Here is a 20,719-nt window from a genome sequence, read left to right as displayed (position 1 = left end):
AGGGCCCCAAGCTTATATACCCCCGTACAGGGAGGTCCACCAAAAAAGAACCCCTGCCTGCTAACTACTCTTTTCAAGAATCCAGAAAGTAAAGCGATGCCTTTTCACGGCAGATTCATGACCAAAGTAGACAAGAACTCCTACTACTATCAAGAAATTAAGGATGCCTTCTCCGTCTTCCTTATTTATTATTCTTTGGGTCACGAATGATATGGTCTACTTTTGATCAGATAATCACAAGGGGGGGGGGGGTTGAAATCAGTCCCTTCCAGCCGGTTGAGCTGCTAGCAAGATTCATCTTCATTCGACTTGACCACGTAGAAGGAGTCTGAAATCCATATGAGTTCAGAGAAGAAAGGAAAAAGTCTCGAATAGAAGCTCAGATTCTCTTCTCTATTCCACTCTTGTCTCTTCTCTCATTCCTAGGAATCATGCAACTACGAATGAAAGAGGGTGCAGCGAAGATTCCTTTCTGTCATTTCGTAGGGTCTCGCTCTTTCATGACTCTATTTGTAAATCATAGACATCTGATTTCATTCCCTATGAATAATGAAACTGAGAATGATTCAGGAGCGAAGCTAAGATTCTATGAGATAGTTTCCAAGGTTCTAAGCGCAGAAGAAATGATTGAATGACACTTTCCCTTAGGGAGAGCTCAAAGATGGCATTCCTTTCTCGAAAAATGGAATAGATTTCTTTTCCGAAAAGCCGGAGAGTACCGGAAAAAGGGGATGAAAAAGAGGGCCATTTTTCTCATTCTTTTTGGGCTCGTTGACCGAAGACCCATGGCAGATTTCCGCGGTTTCTTGCAAAAATATCCCCACTCCCACTCGGCTCGGAATACTCCTATCCTCGTCACCTATGAAACTAATCTATCCTATCCAGAATTTCTCTTGCTTAGTCTTCCTCTTTCACCCTACTTACTCGGTCGCATCCTTCGGATACCTCCCTTTCACTGGAGATTCGATTGGCTTGGGCGAGGAGAGGATGGTGAGGCGACTTAATAGGAGAAAGTTCAGTCAGAAAAGCCTATCCTTCGGACTTGCATTCTCTCTTTTCTTTATTCATTTGCTTAAGACATTCATCTGAGTAGTTGATAAGATGAAATACGGATGAGAGGGAGAAACTCCTCCCCGCATTGCTGGCTCGTACAAATAGTCAGCGAAGGCAATTGAGTTCTATCAGTTTAGATAAGAAAAAAAAACTGTACTTAATTTAATAGGTTCAGGAGTCAGAAGTCGATCTTTCGAAAATCAGACGGTGGGTTTGAATTTTGACCAAAATCCTTCTTTGCATTTAATTAAGACATCTCTTCAAGACTCGCCCATCTCTTTGCTTTTGCTTTTTTTTTTTTTAAATAAACTAATTTGGACGAGTTCTGCAACAGATTAAAGAAAATAAAAAAAAAAAAAAGAAAAAAAACATTATTTTGATAAATTCTTTTAGGATAGCGTTATTTTCGTAATAAGTTTTAAAAACTAACTTTATTTTAATAAATTATCCATTCCAAAGATGGTAGGAAGATTTAGGTTTCTTTGTAATATTCCATCCTAAAAAGTTTTATGTTTCTTTGTAATATTCCATCATATAGGGAAAGGAAACTACAATTATGAAATTAAGCCCAGTGTATGAGTCATTACACTAGCTTTTGTGCACGATTTCCGTAGAGATTCTCGGAACCACTTTCACCGCCGTAAGTCACCGGAAACCCACCGGAGCGCGGAGGCTAAGGATCGAAGATGAGCGTGATCGACCTTTTGACCAGAGTAGATGCAATCTGCCAGAAGTACGACAAATATGATATAGAAAAGCAGAGAGATCTCAATGTCTCCGGCGACGATGCCTTCGCTCGTCTCTACGCCACTGTTGAAGCTGACATTGAAGCCGCTCTACAGGTTTGACTCCGATCCCTCAGTCAATTTCTTAGTTTCTACTCGTTATGTTTCTCAATAAGGAAATGAATGTTTTTAATTCTGAATTAGTAGCTTCTTCCGTTTATGATCTAGGTTTTATTCTGTGGATAAATCTTGGTTTAAATAGATGATTTAGCATCTTAATTTTCTGGTGAGGAGGCTGGGTTCTAATTTAGGAGTGTTGTGTGTGTGTGTGTGTGCGTGTGTGTGCAGAAAGCGGAGGATGCTTCTAAAGAGAAGAATAGGGCATCCGTGGTGGCGTTGAATGCGGAGATTCGTCGTACGAAGGCTCGATTACTGGAGGATGTCCCCAAGTTGCAGAGGTTGGCTGTAAAGAGGGTTTGTATTCACTGTCTTCACTAAATTTATTTTGAAAATTCACTCTCGTAACTCAAATTCCATCTTAAAAGCTATACATCTCATATGAATTGATGAGAGGATTGTGATAAAGGATTAGGTTCTTAAATTCATTTTGAACTTAGGATGGTTTTGCAAATTTTATACTCTATTGAAGTTGAGCCACTGAATTTGAACTGTAGCTTCTACCAATAGATTGCATTGGATGTTCACATAATCTATTGACAGGTTAAAGGGCTATCAACTGAAGATCTTACCACTCGGAATGATTTGGTGCTTGCATTGCCGGATAGGATTCAAGCTATACCAGATGGAACTGTGACTACCACGAAAAATAATGGTGGCTGGACATCCTCAGCTTCACGGACAGAAATCAAATTTGACTCAGGTGATGTATTAAATTCAGTTGAATTTTGTTCAACCGTCTTTGTGGAACTTTCTTTCTACTTTTAGTCGTGGATACCATGAACTAATCCTATATTTGATATGGACATTTGAATTGATAAAAGATGGGCGATTTGATGATGAGTACTTCCAACACACTGAGGAGTCCAGTCAGTTCAGACAGGAGTACGAAATGAGGAAGATGAAGCAGGTAAATTATATGTATCCTAGTGTAGTTTCTTTGTTGAAGAAGGAAGGCTGCATGCTTATTGTGCCAATTGCTGTGGTTTAAACCCTTCGTTTTGGTGCATATGCAGGATCAAGGATTGGACATGATATCAGAAGGGTTGGATACTCTGAAGAATATGGCACATGATATGAATGAGGTTAGTTATCTTCTAGGCGGGAGATCTTATTGTTATTAATTTCTTTCCCCTAACCAACGTGTTAGTTGATAGTGAGTGTGGCATGTTATTTGCAGGAAATAGACAGGCAAGTTCCTTTGATGGACGAGATTGACACTAAGGTAACGATGTCTGTCTCATTAGATTTTTATATCTCTAATTACACATATGTATATGTATATATGTTCTTGTAGTCTCGATGTTCATGTTTATGAAAACCACCAAATTTTCTTTTTGAATCATGGCAGGTGGACAAGGCTGCATCTGACCTTAAGAACACCAACGTTAGATTAAGGGACACAGTTAACCAGGTTTTCCTCTGTTCCTCCAATCACTATTTAACTTTTATTGTCAGTTCCTGAGGTGTATATTCCTGACCGTTGCGTACATATGTGCTTATCCTTATTCCTCGTGCATGCCGAATACCTAGATTTATATGTATATTTGTAAGAAGTTTGTAAGTTTATGTAACGTGAGTTTTATTTTACTACAGCTAAGGTCCAGCAGAAATTTCTGTATTGATATCATTTTGTTGTGTATAATCTTGGGGATTGCTGCTTATCTATACAAGTAAGTTTTCATTCTACCCATCCCCCAAAGAACGATAGCTGTAATCGTTTAGCGTTTCTGAATCATTTTTAATTCTCCCCATGTGCCATTTTTACCATTTTCATGTACTGAAGTTTGACATATGACTATTTTATGGGGTGGCTGACCCGGAAAGGAAAATAGAACTTTTAGTATTAGAGATGTCATTTGATGATGTTTGGGAGTTGGTGAAGTTCGTTTCCTTGTGGGCTTCATTCGTGTGGCCTTTTTGTAACTATGACTTCAGTTTGATTTTGTTGGATTGGAAACCATTTTTTGTAGTTTTTCGGGGTGTTCCTTTTTCTTTTTGGGCTAGTTCTTTTTGTACCTCTTGTACATTTTTTCACTTCTCTTCATGAAAGCTTGGTTCTTACCAAAAAAAATAAAAAATAAAAAATAGAACGAAAGAAATAAATAAATAAAGGAAGAAAAAGGATTCATGTTTGGTAAACTGATGTTAGGCCTGGATTAAGTCACTTTTTAAAATTGTTGGAGGAAGAGGCATTTGGAAAGACTAGAGAAGCCTGGATCTCTGGGGTATTGATTAATTGAAATTTAACGTGCTTGGTTTCTTGTCAAATGTGCAATCAATCGGGATCATCTCTTTTGGACTGCGATGATGAATGAGAATAAAAATATTTTCCTGGGGAATGGCCTTAAGATAGGTACTGGCCCATAGAATCTCATATCCTACTATAAGGTCTTAACAGCCCGACCTATGGAATGTGGAAATAGTACTCTAATTACAGGTTCAAGATTCAGATCCTATCTAGTTGATCGAGCTTCCATTCCAACTGTAGTATTATTAACTGATTGGGATTTCTGTCAGATCTTCTAGGGAATTTTTGAATGTTATGTGAATTTCGATTTTTATTGATTCATTTTATTTATTGATTTACGTGGATTAACCTCATACATTATAGAAAGTTATAGAAAGTGAGAACCCTGTCACATAAGGAGGTTCCCGAATAAAGAGTTTGGGATTTCTATAAATAACCTTTGAAGGGTCTAGGCTCAATCTTTTAGGCTGGGAAGCCTGAACTTAAAACAATGTCTTTGGACGTTGCTACACCTACAAGGTTGCAAGGAATGAAAGAAAGTGATGATGTTCATGTCAGAACCATGGACGGAGGTTTCATTCTCCTTTGTTTTTTGAGAGATTTTATCTCAGTAATTGTATATCAGAACTTGAATCTGTTGATATGTTAGCTGAAGTTTTTATGTTTTGTTTGGTTAACCATGTCAAAATAATTTGAAGTTCTAAATGAGATTGTCTCTCTCTGCAGTGTGTTGAAGAAGTGAGCTAAGGAAGGGGAAAAAACTTCATGTTCTTGTGGAATATTTGTGTCAAGGTTGCTAGGAAGAGTATCTGTATCCAGTAAATAATGTGATCGTGTTTGTGTTGTTTATAATATTTGTACGTCATATTCTTTTACACCGGACTTGCTGTGTACTATCAATTCTTGGTTATGTTGCTTGATTCTTTAATATTGCACTTGTGTAACCTGTCTTTGCTTTTCGTTTCGAATTTGAATACTGATCTCCCATGCTTGACATTTTAGATCATATGTAGAAATCAGGACAACAATATGCATACTTAGGCATTTATTCATGTCTTGAAATGTTGTGCGATAACAGCCATCTGTGAATGTCGTTGCTATGACCTGATGGATTTTATACAACCATTGCTTTTATTTATGATATCCATTTGAACATGCATCTCAAAGTCGATCATGTTCAAACTTTGATCGACAAATCAAGCACTTTTAGTCCACAAACACTGTTCACATAAAAGCAATAATTTTGCTCTCTAATATTCAAAGGAATATATTCTTTTTTACTCAAAATTACTTAACCCCTCCAAAAGAAATTATCTAATATACCCTTTGCTTTTAGACCATCAATACAAATACAACCCCCGTTTATTACATAATAAAAGAAAGAAATTAACAATCTTTTTAACATGTTTGACCCTTCACTCTCAATTTGAGAAAAGGAACAAATTGCAAAAATAAGAATATATTCCACCACACGAGATTGTATAGTCTAAACGTTCTCGCCCTTGTTTATCATGTATCATGATCGATTAAATGTGTTTATTAGATTATTTTTGATATTTTACGTTGTCAATTTAGTGTAAATGTTTTAGCTTTTTTGTTCTATTTTTGAAAAAAATCCCAAAAAAGAAACTATTTATGTAAATATTTTTTTCATTTTATCTCGAGAATCAATAAATTAGTAGTTAGAAAAAGTACTGAATGAGAATTTTTCATATGAATCCCACATGTATTCCCATGCAAAATTTGGAAGACGGAGACGGAGAAGGCATCTCCCATCCCATGGACATATGCACTTTGATGAAGTTGATAGAATTCGAAGAACTCTTCAAGAATAGGGATTGAATTGCAATAAAGGAATCGTCACAAAATACCGTTATTACAAATATTTGGGGTGATAGAGCCAATTAGTTATAAGGAAAAGAAAGGAACAAAAGCAATGGCTGGAGAGCTCATCATAATTTAGAAGCTGGCAAATGTTTCTGTAGTTCCCTTCGAAGTACTTTACCAGCAGCAGACTTTGGTATTGATTCCGTAAAAATCACTTTTCTAACTTTTTTATATGGTGCAACCTGCAGAGACAAAATAATATATATTATATATATATATATATGTGAACATTTTTAATGTTAAAAAATGCATGGGCAGATTTGAAAAATATGGGAAACCTGTTGAGCAACGTAATCAACAACATCCTTTTGTGAGAGTGTACTTCCTGGCTTCTTTACCACAAATGCCACTGGAATTTCACCACATTCTTCATCTTTGGCCCTGAAAAAATCATGCAAAAAATGCCTCTAAGATATGATCTGAAAAATTATAACAGCATCAACATTAACTTGGCTGATTATGATTAAAATTTACAAGGATTGACGTTGCTTTGTCCCACAATTTGTTTGTGTTTTCTTGTTTGACACTTGTGTTGAAGAAATTGGCGAAAAAGAATAAGAGAGAATCACGTGGAAATAAAGAAACTTTTTATTAAGAATCTATAAAGATGGCCACTCAATTTTCTTCATCTATGTTTGTCTAACTTTCTTGCTTCGTAGCTTCGCTTTCTTTCTTCTTCTTTTTCTTCGTTTGCTTTACAAATGAGAATAAAATGTCCTATTTATAGGCGTGAGATCTTTGAGCTTAGCCATAGGATTTATTCTAGAAATGTTATGACATTGCCCTTGTCTAAAAGAGTTTTAGAATTCCTTCAAGATTAAAAGAGAGCATGAGATATTTCTAAATTTTTTATTTGAGATATTTATTTACAATCATCTTCATAAATCTAGGGATGTTTTTATATTCACTTAAAAATTATATATGCAGACACTTTTAGAATAATTTAATGTCGCCTAGCTAGATTTTAAAGTGTATTAGTTTTGACTGAAATGACACAGTAACTTACTAAAAGATATTTACTGTCTATCTTAAAATTGTGTGTGGTGATTAGAATAATACTTACGCTGCTACTGCAGTATCAAGAACTTCAGGATGTGCGATCACTACAGCTTCTAAATCAGTAGGTGCAATCTACAAAATAACAGATTAAGCAAATTACATTAGAAACTTTATCCATCATGAACTTCATTCAAAGCATTGACACATCACAAGCTAGATCAGAGTGAAAAACCAGTGCTTTTAACTCCTCGAAGGTTAAACTTGTATGCATTTAAAGCTCCGTTTGGTTTGGTAACCATGTTTTATTTTTGTTGGCTGAGTTAACGTCAATTATATAAAAAGCTAGGATAATTGCACATTAGGTAGCATTTTTCAAAATAATAATTGATTATATAGTAACATTATCACAGAATTGCAAATACAACAAAATCTATTAATGATAGATTTTATCGTTGATAGGCTTCAACGAGTGATATGGTCTATAAGTGATAGACTACTATTGATGATAGGTCTAAATTTTGTCATCTTTGCAATTATCCTTAGCTAAAAATAAATGTAAATCATGCTAAACTTGCACAAGTGTGATAACTCATAAGCTGTAGCAGTATCTTTGACAAAGCAAAAAACATGAAAATTTGGATTATTATATTGTACCTGAAAGCCTTTATACTTTATAACCTCCTTCAAACGATCAACAACATACAAGTATCCATCTCGGTCAAAGTAGACAATGTCTCCAGTATGCAGCCAATTTTCTTGGTCTATAGTGGACATTGTTGCTTCTGGATTATTCAAGTACCCTGTAAACATAAAACAAATTAATGTTTCAGAATAAGCATTCCAACTGTAGTTGGTGACATATCTTTGTGATCGTTGTTGAGTATACTTAAAAGACACATGCGTGACAAGAATTAATAATAACTTCTGAATGAGACATACATCAAGGCTAAGTTTTTTGAGTACATACATTCATAAACATTCAACCCATTTGCTTTAAGTCTTCTTTTTGTATAAAAATGATATATATTTTGAAAAATGTGCATTCTAATAAACGTGGCATCACCGTGTAGTGCGCTATATGTCTAATATATGGCATGTCACTATGTTTATGTTATGCCCATATCCATATTCATGCTTCTTTAATGGTGAGGGTAGATGCACAGTAATGGAAACAGCTGTGAACTCTAGAATGATGAAAGTGAGAAAAGTATGGAAGAGAAATGTGATATTCACTACAGCCAACAAACAGATGGGTTAAGAATAGAAACAAAGTATTAAGTATGTTGTGAGTTATAACTCATCAACTTCAACCTTTAGATTTGGTAGTAATATAAACAAAAGATATATAGAAACCTAGCTATTAGTATAAACTTTAAAGTAAATGGTAGTTAACAAGATCTTCGGGCTATGCGCAGAAGGTTTTAGAAAGAATCAATCAAACCTTTCATTGAACCAGGTCCTCGTAACAAAAGTTCGCCGGTTTTACCAGGAGGCATGGAAGATCCGGTAACCCAATCGACGACTTTAGCTTCTGTGTTTGGAGCTAAAAGTCCCACCGACAAATAATTTCTAGTCTTTTTGTTATTGAAACCACGGGTTCCTATAGCTGTGGACTCTGTCATGCCATATCCCTGACCACAAATACATCAAACCAAGCATTGTTCAAACTGACAAACATAGCACATCAACATTATGAGTTAGATTGGGTAGTAATACAGAACAGATTCAGACATTCCTTTGGATGCTTCACAATCAAAAGTAAGACCACCCCAAACCATTTCGTTTTTTGTTTTTGATTTTTGAAAATTAAGCCTATTTTCACCCTTTTGTTTTTGAAATTAAGCCTGTTCTAAGTTATTGTCAATCCATCATAAACAGAATTGGTTTAATCAATACCTGAATGAAGTCAACATGAGAGAGAGCCTGCACAAAATCATCTATGGTCTTCTTGCTGGAAGCAGCAGCCCCACAAGAAACTTGTTTCAAACTTCGAAATCTACGCACACCAATTTTCTCTGCAGTCCTAGACAAAGCTATCAATATAGGTGGAACAACTGGAAAATGTGTGACCTTAAATCTATCAATGGCCTTGACCACATCTTTGACATCAAATTTGCTCATTACAACAACACTAGACCCCAATGACATTAATCCCATCACAAAAATGGAGAGACCATAGATATGAAACATTGGTATAGCAGCCAGATACACGTTCTTTGTAGGCAAATATTCATACTGTGAAGCTTCAAACCGAACGAAAAGCTCAATGGTAGATATAAAATTTCTATGTGATAACATAACCCCTTTGCTCACTCCAGTAGTACCTGAAGAAAACAATATAGCAGCTGTATCTTCTTGTCTAATCACTGGTCTTTTAATCAAATCAGAACCACTTGAAATAAGTTCATAAAAAGAAGAAAATCCCATAGGCCTCATCAAGTCGAAGTTCGTATTTTCTGGTACACCAATTGTCTTAATTCCCAATGCTTCAAAATTCTTGATTTTCTGAGTTATTGTAAATGCCAAACGCACATTGCAATCAGTGATTCGTTTCTTGATTTCAGAGGAGCTGCTTTGAGGAAACATGGTTGTAATAACAGCTCCCAAATACAGGGCACCCAAAATAATAATGGGATAGAAAATTGAATTTGGTAACATAAGCAAAACTACATCCCCTTGTGATATACCTAAGTTATGGAGACCAGAAGCCATGGATTTTACCATAGGAAACAATTCTTTGTAAGATATTGAATTTCCAGTTAAGGAATCAATGAGAGCCGAATGTCCATTGTGTTGGAACTGGACGGAGAAGATGAAGGAGACAACATCAAGAAATGGATCAGAGGGAAGTTTTCTGTAGCCATGGACACTATGACAAATTCCTGTATCTGGTGAATACCAATTAGGATATTTGTTGGTGCGTTCAGAGAGAGGAATTTTTTTAGTGATAGCAGCCTCATTTTCTGGCGTTTCAAAACTGAACTGATCATTGCTTAAGAGCCGTGCCATTTTTCATAAACTGAAAGAAAAGAACAAGCAAACAAATATCAAAACATTACATTGTGAACTTTTCAGTGATCAAAAGAATAAAACTCATAATCTTGGTCCACAATTTTCCTACATGGTTTAATGATCTTCATCTCATAGTTGATAGACACGAATCATTCGTTCCTCGTCTCATTTCATCTTATATACTAAACTTCTATTAATATTTCTAATATTACAGCATTTCTCGAATATAAACATAATAAACCAAAATATTTACCAAATATGTCAAAATTTTAAATTTCAGCAATAGTAAACACTGATAGACTTCTATAGTATCTACCAGTGCATAGACATTTAAAAAAATTTTGAAATTTTTATTATATTTTGTAAATATATTCAACAGTTTTGTCATCTTCTATTTACATGATATATCACTTATCTAATAATGTAATCATAGTAAAAAAAACAAAAAAGATGAAATTACATTTTGACCCTTTAAAATTGATTTTTATTTGGTAAGTTCAAAAAAGTTACACTGTAGTTGTTAAAGTTTGTAAGTTTGTTTTAAATGGAGATTGGAATGCATTGAGGTGGCATTACATATTACCATAAGGTATTTAGAGAATAATAATATTCTCTCTTCATGAGTTTCTTTTATAGAAACACCACATTAAGGCTTGTTTGTTACACAGAGAGTTAATAATAAATACATTAACAAACTAACAGAACCTTAACAAATTCACTAACAAAATCAATTACTCTACTAAACTATGCCACTTTTACATGCTTTATTCTTTGATATATCTGTCATATTCATTAGACTAAAAAAAAGTATTTTTTTAAAGCTAAGTCCCAATAAAATGCAATAGTTGTTGATGTGACATAAAAAAACAGTTTTCTTTTTATGCACTATACATAAAAGTACATAAAAGAGGGAGCACAGATAAATCATAAATATGAAAAAATATAAACGTAAACCCAAAAAACTTTGCATCTTAGGCTTAGTAAATTTGATGTCTTTTAGTTAATAAAGAAGAGAAAAACACTAATTATTGCTATTTTTTAAAATAATAATAAGAAAAAGAAAAAAAACCTCAAGCCGTGAGCTCAAATAAAGGCACACATCTACGACGCGCCCTTTTGAATCCTGCTTGGGCAAAGCCCCAAGCCTCGTTTGTTAATTTTTTTCATAGTTCAAAAATAGATTTAAAGTATTTGCATATATGACATTTTAAAAAATTACAAACATAATAAAATTTGTAATCTATCAACAATAAAAATTTATCATCATATGACAAATATTAGTTTATTACTGATGGAGTCTATAATTGATAAACTTCCATATTTAACTATTTGCAATTCTTTTTCAACGTTGTTATACACGATTAATCTTTAAAATATTACTCATTATGATTATTAAAAAAAAAAAAAAAGTAGGGCATCCCTTTCTCATTCATGATCTTTTTCCTCCCCATTCTTTGGTTAAGCAGAATCCAGTCTTCACAAATTCCAACACTTTGATGGAATATTGATCGTAAGGAAATTATTTTCACTGTTTCTCCAATTTCTCTATATTTGATAAGTAAATAGGTAAATTAATCAAAGAACTCTAAGCAAAAACAATGCCCTAAAACCTAAAGCAAGCAACTCGAAGAATGGAGAACAGACAGACATCGGTGTTGCATTTGAACGACAGATAATGGTGTCGGGAAACGGATTCTGTGACAATTTTAAATTACAAACTTCATCTGTAAAAGTTTAATTTAATATTTTATCAAATGATAATTAGAAGATTTATTAATATTATGTCTGAGGTAAGAATACTAACCTAGTTTGTCCTCAAGTTGGGTCCAGTGGGATAAGTATAAAGAGACTATTTACCGATTAGTTCATCAATAATCAAAGATGTTTATTAATTCATTCGTCACATATGTTTTCTCGTGATTCTATTTTCAAATTATTCTCTCCTATGATAATTATCAATTCAACATTTTTTTTTTATCACAGGCTAAACATTCTTAGATAAGTTAACATTTTAAAATATACTTAATTATTATTCTTAATTTCTTGAATGGTACTAAATTATAATTTCTCACATCTATTTTCTTTAAAAAAAAAGGAATCATAATTCCTCATATCGATAGAAATTAAACTTTAGAGGGTGAATTTAGTATAAAAGTAGGAGAGGGACAAGCATTTTTTGGAACTTGATTTACAAATACGATTAAACAAAAGTACACAATTCGAGAAATAAAACAAAACAAACAAAAGCACCACAAACAGTCAAAGAGGATACTATCCTATCGGCCCATGTCATGGGGTGTGGCTTATGGTGAAGTTAGTGGGAATGTGAAATTCTTGTTTATTTATTTCTTTCTCTTAAAAAAATATTGTTTCAAATTTGAAAGTATTCATGGGTAATCTTTTTCAATTCCATATTTCAAATAGAACAATGGTTAGAATACATCTATTTATATGCTCCTCATCCTCCACCATACAAACTACACCTTTAGGGACCGTTTGGCCCAAAGGTTATCAATGTGGAGTTGGGTTATGGTAACCCAACCTTTGTTTGGGAGAAGGGTTATCGTAACCTCTTCTCTCTTTTCTTCTTTTTAAACCTTTTTCAATTTCCCAAACTCAATATCTTCAATTCCCCTATAAAACTACATTTTTAAATTTTTCCTCCAAACACATTTTATCATAAAACTATCTTTTAAAACTTTCTCCCAAACACATGTTATGATAAAATTACGTTTATCATAACACTAACCCTCTATAACTCAACTATTCCTCCAAACGACCCCTTAATTTTAAATTTATATAGTAAAGGAATGGGGAAGCACATAGGTGAATGCACTTAAAATTTTCCTTTCAAATACAGGTTGTTGCAATAATGTGTCATTTTTCAAATTAACATACTCATATTAGTAATAGATTTGTGAGAGTTTGATTTAAAATTTACTATATCTACAATCATTGTTGTACTGTGCTATATATGCTAATATCTTTTAAAATAGTTGTTTGTTGATGGTGTATAAAATTTTGAGTTTTGAGTGATGGATAGTACTTCGAAAAACATCCAAACTGTGCTTTCCTTCTTACCATTCACTAAATAAAATATTAAATAATACTTTCAAAAGAAGACATCCGAATAGATGCAACAGGCATGCATGTAACTAATTTTCTACTCTAAGAAATATAAAGGAATATTCGTACATATAGCAATTATAATTAAAATAATTAAATATAAAGCAACATTTTAAAAAATTTACAAATATGATAAAATTTGTCAAAATCTATCAAAGGATAAAAACCTACTTCTAATAATCTATGTTGTAAATATTGGTATATTATTAATAAACTTAGAATTTTATCACTTTACTATATTTATAATTTTTTAAATAATTATATACTTAATTATTGTTCTTAAAATTACAAAATACCTTTGACTCGAGTTGGTAAAATAAAAAATAAAACATTTCGAAACCAAACATTTTTTGTGAGAATTTTTTCTTTCCTTTTTGTTGCTTCCCATCCTTTGTCCTCGTACTCTTCTTGGAAATGATGAATTTTGACTATCAATTAATTGTATAATCTTAATTAACTTTAAATTTTCAATTTTATTATAAATTTACTAAATTACTCCAACGGTGAGTTGATCGTATAGAAGCATAAAATAGTTTTTACCCACCTTTTTAATCTAAGAAAAGTGTGCTAAATGCCAATCATTTTTGCCTCCCTCCCCCTTATCAATATTTTTCTTCTTCCACCTTTTTCTTTCATTGTTTTTCTCAGTAATTATTAAAATATTTACAAAATTTTATATTCTATTGATAATATATAGTGATAGACATCTATCAAATTAATAGATATCAATTAAAATCTATCAATCTCGTCTAAATACATTAATATAATCTAACATTTTGTTATATTTTTTTTTTATATATTTTAGTTCATTTAAAAATATTTCCTAAAATAAAATTAAAAAATCAATTTTAAAAGAAAGGACATATTTGATTCGTTAATTTTTATAACCGTAATAAAACATAAAAATATTTACGTTAAGGTAAGAAAAAGCAAAAGTTCATGAAATCGATACAATATTTTCCGATTGGTCACTTCTCTTTTTTTTTTTTTCTTGCGATTTATTCACTTTCTCGTTTTCTTCTTCTTTGCGATTTATTCACTTTCTCTTTCTTATTATTCTTCTTTGCGATTTATACATTTTCTCTTTCTTCCTCTTCTTCTTCAAGATTTATTCATTTTCTCTAGAGAAGGTACTTCATATTTCTCATATTCGAGAATATCAAAATCATCCAAATTTCATTTTAACATGATTTAAACGATCGTTTACCTTTGTCAATACGATCGTTTAAATTTGAAGCATTTTTTCCATCATTTAAAATGATCTAAATGATCATGTTGACATTATATATCATAGTTAATTAACACGACCGTTTAGTATAACCAACATGATCGTTAGATTTGAAGTTTTTAACAATAATTTACATTGAACTACACGATCGATTTTTCATGATCAACACAATCGTTTAAATTTGAAGTATTTTTTCCATTGTTAAAAAAGAACAACATGATCATGTAACATGCTAAACAATAATAGATTATTTGTTTAGATGGTAGTACACAATCTTTTGGAAGAATATTACTTGTGTGCGTGTGGTCATTAATCGTGTGTTGATAGAGCATTTTTTATATTTTCTATTATGGATCTATAGATTTTTTTGTTTTTAAAATTAATTTATACAATGTAAATATTTTACTGATTTGTTATATTTTTTTAAAAAACCACCTATTTGATTTTAAGCCCAAATTAGTACAATAAAGTAAATAAGGTTAAGTCCCGACCATTGTTTGAAGTTGTAATAAAAAGAAGGAAGGTTGGTGTTAGAGGTGAAAGAGAGGATTATTAGGTAGTGGGTGCTCTAAAAGCACGGGATCAAAAATTTCCTATATTTATACGCGTGGCCGAAGATGATGCTCACGTTGCTGAAGTTTAGGTTCCAGCCACGTTAATTATGGGGGTTCAAAGACAGACGACAATAATCAGAGAAATTTATGCATCGGCTGTATTTTTAATGTAAATTTAAAGCACATACTGAAATTTACTTAAACCCCAAATTGGATTGGCTTCGACAGAAGATTGCCCAAGACAATGGATTACCCTATTTCATTAGATGCACTTGAGCTGAATCCAAAACTCACTCGTGCATTTCAAAATTAAGAAAGAAAAGAAATATATATATATTATATATATCACCCTTTTTTCTTGAATATGTTTTGAATACATTTTCGAATATTTAATTTAAAAAGTTAAAATAAGAAAAAATTTAGTTGTTTCGCAACCACTAAAAATAGATTTTTAAAGTGTTTAGTTTTTAAAAAGAGTTCAAATTAAAAGGAAAAAAAAAGATTGAAATGAGTTTTTTAAAAAATATAACAATTCAGTAAAAATTTACACTAACAATTTTGAAAAAGAAAAAAAGCTCACACGGCCATGATGTGAAATACAAAAAATATCCAAATCAACACGTGATTAATCGACCACACATGTACGAGTAATGTTCTTCTAAACGATCACGTACTACAGTCCAAATGATTGTTTAAATCATAATACACAAAACTTATTTTAAACAATAGAGAATAGGACTTCAAACTTAAACAATCGGATAATAAACTCTAAACGCAAAGAAAGCTATAAACGATCATATAATATAATCTAAACGACCGTCGGATTCGTATACACGATCATTTATGTTAGAATAAATAATCGTGTAGTTAAATAATATATTTTAAACGATTGTATTGACCATGATAATCGATCGTGTTGGTTATAATAAGTGATCGTGTAGTCTAATGTAAATAATAGTGAAAAACTTCAAATCCGATGATCATGTAATGCAATATACACGATCGTTTGGATTTTGGTACACGATCATTTATAAATGCAATGATACATAGCCAAAGATGATAAAGATGAAATAAGAAATTTAAACGATTTGATCTTATACTCTAAACGTCGAATAAATAAAATGTGGAAGAGAAGATGAATAAGAAACAAGATGAATAAATCGCAAAAGAAAAAAAAAAAAAAAGCACACACCTCGTCTCACAATATTAAAAAACAAGAGTTTTTATGAAAAAAAAATCGAGCTTCATGGATTTTTATTATTTTGTTAAATGGACTCTAAATATTTAAGAGTTTTTGTTATATTTATGTAAATTAAATCTTCTTAAAAAGTTAATTTAGTACTTGCCAAATACTAATTGCTTCAAAAAGACTTATTTTATAAATAATATATTCTAAATGCGCATATAGATTCTAATAGTATTTGTTTATAGTAGACTAATTATTTTAGTTTGAAAAGAAAATAATAAATACTACAACAAAGAATAGAAAAAAAAGAACATCGATAGTAAAAACTGTAATAAATAGTAAATATCGTAGAAAATTGAAGGTTTTGAAATAATTTTTACCGTAATTAATTAAGATTTTCTAAATAGTATTCACCGTAGCTAGGATAATCATTGTAGTCTTATACAATCTTTTGCCTTGAAGGATCCCTAAATGTTTTTTTCTTTAAATTATAAGATTTAGAAAAAATGTCTCCAAACCATAGTGACTTTTCTTCTCAAAATAATATTCTAGTCAACACACTTGAGTTCTATTTCATTTGAATTAATATTTCTATTTTTAATAAAGGTTTTAAGGAATCTTTTTGGTAATATTTTGATTTTTTTTTGTTTTAATTTTGTTTTTAAATTTTTTTATTAATTTAAAAAACCATATATGGTTGATAATTTATTTTGTATTTCTATTTTTAAAGAAAAAATACATTCTTTTAATATTTAAATCTCCGTTGGGTAATTATTTCAATAGTTTATTTTTAATTTTTGTTTTCTTTAATTTTTGTTTATTGAGGACAAAAGTTATATATGTTTGATAACTCTGTTTGTTTTCTGTTTTTAAAAATTAAAATATATTTTTTAAATATTTTTTAAAATTTTCTTTCATAATTTTAAAAACAATTTTCTTTGTTTAAAAAACAAATAAATGAATTTGTTAGAGTTTTTTAAAGTTAGTTTTATTTCATTTGAATCTTTATATTTTTAGAAAATGTTAAATTTAATTTTTCGAAGATAAATTTTATCGAAATTTGATAGTGCTAATTGTCGGGTAAAAAATACTATGAGAAAATATTATGCCTTTAAATTTATAAAAAAAAAAAATGTAAGCAAAGACTTCTTCTTCTTTTTAATGACACAATCAACTAGTTCAGAAAGGAACCTTTTTAAGAATTAAAAAGCAATAAAGCCTAAAATTCAATATTTGAAAGTAAAATAATTAAAATAAAATAAAACTAAGAAACAATAGGATAAAAAAGATATTAAAAAAGAACAATAATAATAATTCATATATTTTTTTTGTGTTTTGTAAAATATTCCTCCCTCCGACGAGTAGGAATACATTATTTCCTATAAAAAAACAAAATACAAGGGTGTGTTTGGGGTGAGATTTTAGGAGGAAAAAGATTAAAAAATTGGGCCAAATCGTGTTTGGCCCAAGCAATATGATAAATAGAGATTAGGGTTATTCTAATCCCTAAATAACCATATCTTATCATCTCTTTTACTTTCTTACAATCCTACATTACCCTATCCAAATAACCCAATCCAAATTTTATTATTATTTTTTAAATTACTATAATCATAATCTTTCTCCCAAACACATATCATTATAAAACTATTATCATAATTCCTTTCGCAAACACATACAATCATAACACTACCTTTTATATTCTTTTCCTCAAACACATATTACCATAGTATTACCAATAATAACATTTCCCCTAAACACATATTACCATACACTACCAATAATAACATTTCCCCTACACATATTATTATAACACTAAGATTATCATGATTCTAGAATTATTATAATCTATTTTTTCCATAACTCTTTCCCTCTCCCAAATGCACCCTAAGTGACCAGAATTGCTGTACACTACTTTAGTTGGACACTAAAAGTTTTTTTCTCTCACTAAACTTTAAAAATCTTCATTATACTCTAATTTGAACCTCGAATTATAAAAAGCAAAATCTAGGATCTTCTTATTTACAATCTGTAACCAGTTAATAAATACACTTTCCAATGTATATATGGACAAAAATTATAAACTATTTATTTATTTAATTTTTAATAATATTTTTAGAAAAAAGACCCACGCTAAATTTAATTTGTTTATCACAACTTTTATAATCTAAGTATCTAAGATATCTCTCAAAGATTTTCAAGACTACATGGTATTGTTAGGACTTGTACTAAATAAATAGAATATAAATTAATCATTTAATTATTACTTTTTTTCTTTTCTAGAAAAAAAAAAAAAGAATAATAGATGGGTGCATTCATTGCACTCAACTTTTGATTCGCAGTCGCCAGATCAAATAATTATTAAAACATTTAAAAGAAAATTGTTAAAATAAAATAGATGGTAATGGAAATGCATGAGTCTTAAGACTGATGCTTAATACTTATGACAGATTTTTTGGCGTGGAATGGTAGTTTTTGTTGGGAGAAAAAGAAATGGTCAGACTCTGATGGTCACTTAGTCACCATGCAGGACCAAAGAGATAATCATCAAAGAAGAAGATTAATAAATATTATAAACAAATTTATGAAACGTACGAGAACACTCCGGAAAGTAAAAAGTAAAACAAATAAAGAAATTAAGTTCGTTAAAAGAGAAGAAAGAACTTTGCCTACTTTTACTAATGGGCACTGTGGATTATTTATAACCAATTGTAGGAGTAAAAGAGAATCAAAGATAAAATAGCATATTTGTGATTGTTTTAACTGACGCAAGAAAAATAAAATTTAGTTATGCACAACAACTTTGATTCCGAAGTTCCAGAACTTATTTCTAATTACATTCTACTCCAACGAACTGAATGTTGCATTTCAGGTATTTCAGTAACGTATGCAATTTATAAGTATCAATCTGTAAATAAGAAACTAAAAAGAAAGAAACCAGAGAACGAAAAGCAGAAAAATTCATAAGAAAAAGAAGAAAATACCGTATTCAGCACACAGATCTTCTTGCTCTGTTCGTTTCGATCGAGATCAGCAAAAAAATGAGGCGTTTGATTTATTGGACAAATCTTCCGGTTCCCTAACCTACGTCATTGAATCGCACATTCCTTAGAATCGAATTAACAGGTTTAGAAGAATGTGAAGCAACAAGAGATGATCAGTGAAAAGGAAGAAAACGAATCAAGAGAAATGAATGGAAGAATCGGAAAATCTCACGAAATGAAACCGCCGAAGGTTTGAGATCACGCGACAGTGAGGGGCCATAGAGGCCGGCGGGGACGATGAGCTAGGGCTTTTTCTGGCGGCATGGGAATACGGAGATTCAAGGGAGGCGAAGCGCAAGTGGAAAGAGGTAACCGAATCAGGTCCCAACTCTGGTGGTTTTATAGGCGGAAATTTCGTGTTCAAAGAAATCTGCCTCCACGTCAATTTTTTGAAATTTTCGTGATGCGTAATTCTTTTTAGCTAAATTATAATAAATACCCACAAACATTCTTTCGTTTAAAAAGTACCCTTATATTTCTTAAAACCACAATATTATCTCTTGTATCTTTCAAAATTACTCTGTCCTTCCAAATTTGGTATAAAATTGCATTTGAAATAAATTTAAATTAATAAATAAGTCTTTTATAATTTTAAACAAGTTAGAAGTTTATTCATGGGAATAAGTCTATGGGACAATTTGTCCTTTTTTTTTTTTATTTATTATTTTGTAAATATTTTGTCATTATTTTTTTTGATAATTTTATTAATTTCTTAATATTATATTTACGTGAGTGATATTTTGTTTTTTATTTTTTTATGTGTTTGTGAAAATGTAGAAATACCCATATAAGTAGGGACATGTTGGATTGAAATTTAATATTACGGTGGCTAACAATCTAACGCAATATGATGAGTTAAACTTTCATTTTAAGTTATTGTCATGTCATTTCATTTTGATTTCCATCCAAAATTTTTAAAAATTTCTACGATAAAAATACTTTTGTAACATTTACCTAAGTTTAGAAGGTGCAACTTCTTGAAAATATATGAATAATTTTAAAAAAAATTATCAAATTTCAATCCTTTTTATATATTTGTAAGAACTTAGAATGTGATTTGCCTCTTTATTTAGAATTTGGTTATTTTTTTAAAATATAAGTAAAGAGTGAATTAAAAAAAAAAAAGTAAAATTTGAAAGATATATATTTTTTTATCAAGATTAAAAATATTGTTACCAACCGAAATATCAAGGTCTTAATTTACAAAAAAAATTGACGGATATATAAACAAGACGTGGATATCAAATGAATATTTTTGAAAAAAAATTAAAAAAATTAAAAAAAAAAGAAATAAACCTTTTATGAAATTTAAACAAGTTAAACATGTTTATTGTTTATATTATATTTATGTTAATAACATTTTTTAATTTGTTTTTTTTTTATGTTTATCAATCGGATCGTATGGAGATACCTTCATATGATTTTTATGTTAGATATTAAAAATTAAAAGTTAAAAAAAAAAAAACGAGGTAGCAAT

General features: G+C 30.9%; 2 protein-coding genes across 2 annotated transcripts; one reads left to right on the top strand and one right to left on the bottom strand.

Moving 5' to 3' along the window:
- The first annotated feature begins 1,480 nt into the window (after positions 1-1,480).
- Positions 1,481-5,134, top strand: LOC103500265 (syntaxin-71-like). The gene is made up of 9 exons (XM_008463509.3): positions 1,481-1,895; positions 2,127-2,252; positions 2,499-2,658; positions 2,780-2,865; positions 2,972-3,040; positions 3,136-3,180; positions 3,307-3,369; positions 3,552-3,628; positions 4,933-5,134. The coding sequence occupies exons 1-9, from the start codon at positions 1,740-1,742 to the stop codon at positions 4,946-4,948; spliced, it is 798 nt and encodes a 265-aa protein (XP_008461731.2). The 5' UTR covers positions 1,481-1,739; the 3' UTR covers positions 4,949-5,134.
- Positions 5,135-6,030: 896 nt separating this feature from the next.
- LOC103499264 (4-coumarate--CoA ligase-like 6) lies at positions 6,031-19,557 on the bottom strand. The gene is made up of 8 exons (XM_051083757.1): positions 19,415-19,557; positions 19,183-19,282; positions 8,989-10,111; positions 8,534-8,723; positions 7,747-7,892; positions 7,157-7,224; positions 6,372-6,474; positions 6,031-6,275 (listed from the first exon to the last, which is right to left on the bottom strand). Exons 3-8 carry the CDS (start codon positions 10,099-10,101, stop codon positions 6,159-6,161), a joined length of 1,737 nt encoding a protein of 578 aa, XP_050939714.1. The 5' UTR covers positions 10,102-10,111; positions 19,183-19,282; positions 19,415-19,557; the 3' UTR covers positions 6,031-6,158.
- Positions 19,558-20,719: the final 1,162 nt, after the last annotated feature.

Source organism: Cucumis melo, chromosome 4 (assembly GCF_025177605.1).
Source record: "Cucumis melo cultivar AY chromosome 4, USDA_Cmelo_AY_1.0, whole genome shotgun sequence".
NCBI lineage: Eukaryota > Viridiplantae > Streptophyta > Magnoliopsida > Cucurbitales > Cucurbitaceae > Cucumis > Cucumis melo.
The sequence above is the reverse complement of the archived record's forward strand: the minus strand, read 5'-3'. Positions and strand labels throughout refer to the sequence as shown.